Raw genomic sequence first — 9,531 nt, 5'->3', positions numbered from 1 at the left:
CCATTGATTTCCACTGTTGCTGGCTTGTAGCAAACCTTAAACTTCTTGTAGGCAAAGCCGCCATTATTCAGGCACACTGCAAAGCTCGTCAGACTGCTGGAGACTTGTTGGTCACCAGTGGTTTCTATTGACAGTTACTCATGTGAATAAAAGTATCCCAAGTGTGGAAAGATAATCCCATTCAGGGTAAAATACATAACCAGTCATGATAGCTTCTCTTCTCATTCTTATTCAGATACATATATGTAATCTGTTTGCTCTCTGTGAACTAGTTTTTGAACTAAATGTGCATGTACAGAATTTGTGATAGATGTATCAATAGATAGTATGAATGGAAGGCCACTTTTAAGTTCTTAAACAATTTCTAAAATTTCCCAAATGTCCATAAGAATTTATCATCTATTATTATGTTCTCCCTCAGTCACTGTAAGCCAGATCAGAGTATGTAGTCAGGAAGTTCGAAGGTGGCATTTGATCCCTTATGTGCAAACTCCAGAATCTAAACAAAATATGCAAAGACATTTTATCAGCTTGTGACATACCAAGGGGGTTCATGAATATTCAGGGTTCCACACTACTATATAATGCTGCATTTCTTGGTTTTATTTGAAACAATGCATATTTTTAGCATTTTATGGTAGGATTTTACACTTGTCATTTACACAAATTACAAGGTTCTCTTCAAGTCTTTAAAAATTTTTTAAAAAAATTCAGCCCATGTGCAGCACAAGAATATGCAAAACTACTTTACATTATACACACTTTTTATCAAAGGAGATACAAAATTCTGGCTTGTAGTTTTAGACAAATACAAGAAGCTTCAAACTAGACACAAAGGGTTAACATTAATTCTCAAATGTAAGTCTGCACTTTGTGTTGTATTTCTCTGAGATGTGAATACCAAATTCCTAAGGGATTTTTACTTTTTCCTTTTTCAAAGGAAAAATGACAAGTTTCCCTTATTCAAGTCCCTCCCCATCAGCTCAGTCTATCATCCTACTCTCCCATCCCTTAGTGCCAGATACTTGCTTATATTAAAAAATCAGGGGTGGGCCATTTACATATGTCTGTGGACCAGATCCTTTTAGCTAACTCCTCTCTTGCAAAAATCTAAGCAGCCATAACTGACGGGAATGGTCTGCTACATTATGTTAAATATGACTTCACACTAGGTAATCTAGACAGATATGATGCTGGGTAATTAGTTAAAAGGAGACAGATGAGAGACAGAAGGCCCTACCAGTGTGCTTTTTATTGGTGGCAAATTGGTGGCCTTTAAGAATCAAGCTGTCTGATTCTAAGAGAGCTTCAAAATCTAAACAGAACATGCCCACTGATTGCTTGAGGGACCTCTCTGATGCTTATGCATAGGTACTCTTTCAGCATGTCGGAGGCAATTTTTTATACTTCTAAAGAGTTATGAAGAGGCAATAAGGAAGAGTAGAGCTCTTTCTGCCCTTTCAAAGATATTATTTTCTATCAATCACTGGTATCCACTGTTCCCTAGCCATCATCCAATACTTAAATGTGTATGTATATGCATATTTAAAAGAATTACCCATCTTTCACTCAGTCAGTATACAGCCAACTCTTGATTACCTATGAGAACATAAGTGACATTTACTACCAGAAAATTTCACATTTAACATAATCATCTTTTTTTTTTTTGACACAGCTCACGTTCACTGTTTTACATCTCACATAGACTACAGCCTGTCAAGACCAAGTTATCACACAAACGTTTATGCCCTTGAACCCATGATAGGTGTGTGCAAGGACACTGAGCACATTCAGATAGGGCTTGGGGGAAGGGCATAAAGTGGAGAATGGGGGCAGGTGATAACTCTGGGCGTGAGAAAGGACCAATCTCAAGTTCCTCCTGAATTAGCTCTTATGGTATGCCTTCGTTATTTTATGATTGATTACTGCAAAATCTAAAACCTGAGGCAGTCACTATTTTATATAGATAATGGAGAGTTGACTGTAATCATGTTCTTTGTTTCTTTATGACTTTAGCCCTTTTACATAAAAAATTTCACAAGAAAACATAATATAAAAAGATTAAAAAAGACTACCATATGACATCTAGAAGCATTTATTTTATGCAAAAAACTTAAATATGAATGTGCACACAAAAAGTGCACACATTACCTATGCTGAACAATGCCAAGAAACAATATATTGATGCAACAGTTGTTTTCTAAAATAATAAACATAAAAACGGAGCCCGGACTGGCAGACAAAAAGCAAAGCACTTATTTCCCAATAGCACAATGCTGAAAACTGATAGCAATCCTAAACTCCTCTCACTTTCCTTACAAAGCTGCCAGAGTCCAACTATTTTAAAAAATTGACTTTTTTTTTTTACATCAATAATAAAAATCTGGTGACAGACATTATAAAACCAAATGCTGGACAGTCTTTACTCCTTTAAAATTCCAAATATTCCAACATAATCACAGGAGTAAAAACCACTTTAAAGTGATATGCTTTATGAAACAAAAAACAATATGTACATTTATTGCAAATTATATTAAACTAAAATGGAGGGGAAATCAAAATATGAAGTGATATGAAATCAATAATAATTTTAATTATTTTCTCACTCTGATAAAAATCAGAAAGCAACATTTATAAAATTGCCACCACATCACTTTTCATAGCAGGGAACTGAAATCTGTACATCTCATTTTGCAGAAAAGTAGGCAGGCAGAAAGAATTATACATAAAAGTTTCCAAAAGGAAAAACAAAGAAATATTTAATCTGATCTCTTTTCTTCTAAAAAATTAATTCAGTAGACTTCTATTTTTTTCTTGTGTAACATGGGAAATTCCTGGCTCTAAAATTGATGAATTCTCACTGTCAGTGTAAGGACATCCTATTAATTTCTTTAAAATAAAGACTGCAGCATGGAAATTAATGGTGTATTATGCTGTTAAACTCCAGATATGCAGGAACTGGAACCAAGTGTTAAGCAATTTGCTTAATTATTGACTTTTCATAAGAAAAGTCTGGGGGGAGGGTAGAACAGAGTTGCTTTTAGCCTCTCTCTCAAGAGTTTCTGCTGTACATTTCCATCAAAGGACTTGTGGTCAAGTGAAAAAAGGAAGTAATAGCTTTTTTCAGTTTTCAAGGCAGAAAGTGTGTTTTGAAGTTAACTTCATTTTCTGTTCAGGGTCATTCTGAATCCAAGTTTTTGCAGAAGCTAGAGCCTGCTTCTGTTTGGCCTTCATTTTCTCCCTTTGCAAATGAATTTTCTTTTTACCTTGGGGATAGGAGTAGAAGAAAGCAATGTTAGAAAAGATATAAACAGAAAAACAAACCATACACAGATTATTTAATTTCTATAGTTATTATCTAAAATCTGAAAATATTTTTTCATTGTTCATGTGACACTTTAGTTGATTTAGGAATCTTTCCCTAAATTACATAAAAACACAATACCAATGAAGAAGTTTTTATTTTCAACCATTAAGCATTGCTACCCAGTGTCCAATCTGTTTATTACTACAATAAAACACTAAAAGCTATTTGAAGTAATTGTGATTTTTAATGAATACTTTCAAAATTATGTAGTAGAAAAATTAGTAGACAACTGGCAAATGAATTTAAAAGCAGCAAAATAAGTTCTGTTCTTTAGTGTACTAAAAAAAAGGAGGAAAATTTAGCTTGATTCTGTTAAGAGAAATGCCCCACTGATCCTATTTCCCTAATAGGGAGGGAAAATTATGACCTCTGGAAGCATGAAGTAGTGGGATAGGGTCTCTTTCTCTTCTCCCCTCACCTACTCCTCTCTGGGAGGAGGAAGAACCCATCTAATGGGTGAGGGGGTGGGGGAAGGAAAAACTGAGCATACTGGTATTTGGTCTTGTCTAGATTTCTTCTCCTTTGCCTCCAAAAGGTGTGTTCTGGTCTGCCTGAGGTTGTTCAATTTAGGGGCAAGGCATTAGTAGTTACCTGGCCTATGTCATTCCAGATTTGGGTGGGGGGTGGGGGGGAGTGTGGCTTGTGGGATCTCAGTTCCCCACCAGGGATCGAACCCGACCCAGGGCAGTGAAAGCCCAGAATACTAACCATTAGGCCACCAGGGAACTCCCTGTCATTCCACATTTTTAATCAGCCACATCAGTATTAAGATGGTATCTCCTTTTTAACAATTCCAAACTTGGGAGAGAAAGATAAGGGGGCTGTTTACTTATATTCCCAAACCCCAACATAACATATACCTTCTAATAAAGATAACAATGCTAACCAAAAAAAGCTAATAAGTGATTAAGATTCTTACATAGTATTAAATTAATTTGTTATAATAGATAAAATTTAATAATATGATATCAAAGAATCCTCTACAAGCTGCCTGCTGCACCTTCAGGAAGCTTCCCTTTACTAGCTCTGAGTCCTCAGTATCTTCCTGGCTGCTCTCATAGACTTTTAAACGATCCAGATCACTGGAAGAATTTCCTGGACTTGATTCTATGTCCCAAAGTGAATCGCCATCACTTCCGAGCACTTGGCTTCTGAAAAATTTCATATTATTTTGATAAAAATTCACTTGTTACTGAAGAATATTCATATTAAACTAATACACGGTTGTTTAATACATGAGGAAACACACTTAGGGGATACTTTAAGATACAAACCGATGTGATGTGAGGAAACTCAATATACAAATGAGCACAGGAAATCGGGAAATCCTTTGCTTAAAAAAAATAGAAATCCAAGATTCTTGAACACTCCAATATTAAGCATACTAAGCAAAACATATTAATCCAAAGATGGGAAAACTATATAGTCTGTTATCCTATAGGTAACTTCCTTAAATTCACAGTTTCCCCTTAAGTCCCAAGTTTAAGGACTGTGTCTCCACTGGTGTTAATTGATATTTTCTTTTTCATGGAAGAATTTGGCCTCAAAGATAAATAAAACATACTCAACAATCAGCAGACCTATAAAAACACATTTTCAATGCAAAATATTTGGAATTGTTTGCCATTTGAATAGTAATTCAAAAACAAAAGAAAAACAAGTAAATAACTGAAATGATGATGAATCCTCCATTCCCAAACTCAGGAAGCCAACATTAAGTGTCCAGTTGTTCAGATACTATTTCCTGACTATAGTATACAAATGGCTGATTTTCATAAATTTACGGGGTAAATTCAAGGAATTTTCTGAAAAGAAGTAACAATTCCAAATGCAGCCCAAAATATAAACAGGAACATTTATTGGCACGCGCGTGCACACACACACACAAACATCTGATGGAATAGATTACTGCAAAAATCCAGAGGGATCTAAAAATCCTACAGGTAAGTTTACAAGTTAAAATGTATGAACTCCCAGATTAAGTAAATTCTATGCCAGGAAATTTCTGTACAGTTTTTGTATTTTGGTGGAATAACATATCTATCCTTGAATTAATAAAGTATATAAGCAGGAGTCATACTAAAAATTATTATTTACCTAATGTCAGTGAGAGGACCTAGTAAGAGGAATTCTAGAGGGGTTACACATAAGTGATTGCTATGGTATTTAAATGACTGTAGAGGCTACCATTTATCAAGGGTCCTACTTTTACAGGGCTGAAGGATTAGTGAGATTACAAACATAAAGCATCTAGACTGTGGCTGGAATATACTAGGGCGTCAAAAATGGTTTTCATTAATTATTTAATAATAAAGTTGAAATCATACAATATGATGAATATAAATACCAAGTAATAAAAATGGGCGTTTTCTGGAGGTGGTCCTAGTATACAGTGTAGACTGACTGCCTTGAGATCATCTTGTATCAGAGAGATCTACAAAGGAGCACATGGAGTAAAGAAGGGAGCGTAATGTCAGGAAAGGCTCTTTTCAGATGTTAATGTAGGGACAGTTGTGGCCTGCACAGGAACTGACCATCAGGGGAGTGAGAAAGCAAGCAAGTAAAATGTGTGAAGAATAATGCAAGGTAAAGGAAAAGACAGATGAAATAGTGTTAGAAAGCAGGGCCACAGAGAAGCACAAGGGTGCTGGGCCTTATTTCTCAAAGGCTTGCATTCAAGCTTAAAATCCGGGAGGTAAACTACTTTAGTGCAGTGATCCAGATCCAGATCTGGTTCCACAATGCAAGGACTCTAGGCTGTGCTTCAAGTTGCCAGGGCAATAAGTGAGCTGTTCCTACCATTCTGGGTTCATCCTTAGCTCAGAAATGCAGTGCTTGATGGCTCTCAGCTTTGGCAACCCTATTTCTTCTTTCACTAATGAGATGGTTCAAAGTGTAATGATAACCTTAACAGGATGATTCAAGGTGTTATATTAGCTCTGTATTCAGAATTGTTCAATCATGTGGCTTTAACCTGTATCTGATCCTCACCAGGTCTCAGGAAAATACAGGTGAGATGTCAAATCAATCATAGGTAATACCTTTGGTTAATCAAAAATATGTTTAGAATCTTGTATGAAGGTGAAAGCTATAGTTTCCCATGAAATAAAAATAAAGCTGGCACCTTCAGGATTTTGACCATTCAACGTTTTCTCCTCAAGTTGAAGGATAATTAGAACAGCTGAGTCACAAACAAGGAAGTTTTGTTTTAGCGTGCCTGTCTATTCCATCGCTTGGTGGTTACTATACCTTAAAACATTTCCTTTTACACATTAAGAGAAAAAGAAAATAATAGAGTTGTGAACGTTCATAGTTTAGAGGAGAAACATAACCGCAGCTGCCACTGTTAGCAGTACAGTAAGGCGATTAATAAGGGACACAGCCTGGATTCAAAACCCTGTTCTGTGTAGCACTGGCCAGGTGGCCTGAGAAAGTAATTTTTTTAGGTCTAACCCCCTTATCTCTAACATAGGGTTGTACTTGGCTTCATAATGATTGTTGGCAAGGCAAATATACATTCAACAACCTTTCCTTATTATCACTATTATTTCTACCAATATATATGCCAAGCACCATTGCAAACACCCCATACATTATTCTACCTAATACTCACTACGATCTTTCAAATGTTCTTATAGCATTAGGTTGCCACTTGAATTCAAGAACATCTGATCTCTCTTGGTTTTTTCCCTCTCTGAAGCTAAAATACTTTAGCTTTTGTTTGCATGAACTCTGAAATAGGTTAAAAAGATGACTATAGTTGTTTGGTTTAACCTACGATTATTTTAAATAAACTAGCTTCTTATGTAATAATTATAAATAATAAACTATATGCAAAGATTTTCCATTTCATGGAAACTACCACACATATTAACTACATTAGCTATTTAAAATATGGAAGTAAATATTTTCAAAGCATCCTCTGTTAAACTAGTTTTGTGTGCAGGTATAGTTCCTGTAGAATTAAGACTTAATTTTACCTTAAAGTACAATATAGTGTGGACTCCAGAGTGATGCTGCCTGGTTTTAATGCTGCCTCCACTATGTATATAAGCAAAGGGACCAAAAGCTACATGGACTCTCTATTCCTGGTTCTCTCCTCTTTATAAACTGGGGATAATGATAGTACTTACCCATGTAGAGATGTTTTAAGCATTTAATAGGTTAACAAAGAGCTTAGAATTGAGCCTGGCTCATAATAAGCATTATATTAGTGTTAGCTATTATTAATCTTATGTAGCAATTTTTTAAGTGAAATAAAATATATGTAACATAAATCACTGCCATTCATCTCTAGAATATTTTCATCTTCCAACTGAAACTCTGTACCCATTAAATAGTAATGCCTATAGTAATGCCTATTCTCTCCTCCCGCTCTCCCTGGCAACTACCTCATTCTGTCTCTATGAATTTGACTACTCTCGTATCTCACAGAAGTGGAGTCATACAGTATTTGCCCTTTGGGGTCTGGCTTATTTCACTTAGCATAATGTCCTTAAGGCCCATCCATATTGTGGCATAAGTCGGAATTTCATTGTTTTACATAGTAATAAAAAAATAATTCTTATACTTTTATCAATCAGTAGACCTAAAGTGAAAGTTTTCTGCTCTATTCTGGAATTGACAAGCTGGAGAAATATATTCTTTGAGGGCGAGAACCTATCCGTTTTGGATACTCTTGTACTGCCAACATCCAGTGCAATGCTGGCAGTTTAATCTGTCCGTATTTGTTAGAAGAACAAATGAGAAGTATAAGGAACAATATTCATGTGCCTATAATGCATTCAATTCCTATGCAAGAGGCTATCATGAGTAATACAGAGTTTCGGGAGTAAGTTAGGTTTCCAAGCCAAAGTCATAATGCTAGAATTTAAGGGCAGAGTTGTATATTAGATTCAGGAAAGAATGGAAAAGACAAAAGGAAGCTTGGGAGAAAGTTTCAGAATGTCCTTCTATGTTTTGTTAGCCGCGAATTAGTAGTCAATAATTCAACCAGAAGTTTCTGAAATATGTGCGCAAAGTCTTTGATCTGTTTTACTGAAGTACAGTGTTATCATGAACACCAAATTTAACCATCTAACTTCACTGAGAATATAAAACCATCAAAGAATTCTGTATTTTGGATAACACATTGCCCAACTGATCTACTAAATGGCATACTTAAGACTTCTAAGGTGTCTTTTCACTCTTAAAAAAGATGTTTTAAGAGTTTTAAAAAGGCCCAAGGCCATTTTTAATCAAGACCAGTCTCTGGCATGTAAGCCATTTTTGTTGGTTTGTTTAATGCTTTGGGGGCAAATGGTGTAACCAAAAGCAGAGCAATGGGTTTTACAATGCTCAATTTCAGAGACAAGGTTGGTTGCTACTGAAAACGTTTTCAGGGTCCAAGTAAGTGCCTGCATATTTTGGTTAGATGTCAAAAGGACAGCACATGAGAGGTAAGGTCAGGTGGCCTGGGTGTGATGATCAGTACTATTTTATGTGGGTGAGGAATGGCTAGAATTCTAGAAACCCTTAAGAGAAGTCTGGCAATCTCCAACGAAATTTGTTCAGCTTTTGTATAACTAAAAATATATTAAGAGGTAAAGCAACTAGAATTCAAAACAATGGTTAAAATTATTACTGAGCATTTAGTCTGGACAAGGCATTTTGTTAAGTGCTTTATATTTAATGACCATTTAATTCTTGGAAGAGTCCTTTGAGGAAGGTATTATTATACTGCCTTAATGATGAAGAAAAGGAGGCTGAGGTTAAGTATGTTGTTCCAGGTCAAAGGTCCAGGTTTGAGGAGAAAAATAATAAATTTGCCCCCAATACTGGCTTTCCTTACTACACTTTTAGTCCATAAAAGTAGAAGTGACTAAGTAGAAGAAACACCCATTACTTAGTCAGGTTTGGGCCTGGATCAGCTGCCATGAGATGTTGAAAAAGGTACTCAGAGACACTTAAAATGTAAGAAAATTCAGTAGCCTCAAACTTCCAAATTTCAAAAATGGTAATTTTAAAAAATGTACTTACAAACACGTATGCCTTAGCAACACTGTACTTTATAAAAATATTGAAGCAGCATGGTGAGGGTGTCCTGACATGATCAGAGCTGGTTCTTTCCTAGAAGGAACTCAGAATCTTACAATCTAATTCAGGGGGGAGATGAATTAGATATA

The 9,531-nt window shown here is 35.7% G+C and overlaps 1 protein-coding gene across 3 annotated transcripts in view; it reads right to left on the bottom strand.

Moving 5' to 3' along the window:
* Positions 1-582: 582 nt before the first annotated feature.
* PDS5A (PDS5 cohesin associated factor A) overlaps positions 583-9,531 on the bottom strand; it is a 128,487-nt gene continuing 119,538 nt past the window's right edge. For all 3 annotated transcript variants that reach the window (XM_029234868.1, XM_029234870.1, XM_029234869.1), the window contains one exon: positions 583-3,266. In XM_029234868.1, coding sequence (XP_029090701.1) covers positions 3,124-3,266 — 143 coding nt within the window. In that variant the 3' untranslated portion in view covers positions 583-3,123. The remainder of the gene's footprint in view (positions 3,267-9,531) is intronic.

This window comes from Monodon monoceros, unplaced genomic scaffold, assembly GCF_005190385.1.
Source record: "Monodon monoceros isolate NGI ecotype Baffin Bay Population unplaced genomic scaffold, NGI_Narwhal_1 Super_Scaffold_20, whole genome shotgun sequence".
NCBI lineage: Eukaryota > Metazoa > Chordata > Mammalia > Artiodactyla > Monodontidae > Monodon > Monodon monoceros.
Note: the sequence above shows the minus strand (reverse complement) of the source record. Positions and strands in the feature narration are given on the sequence as shown.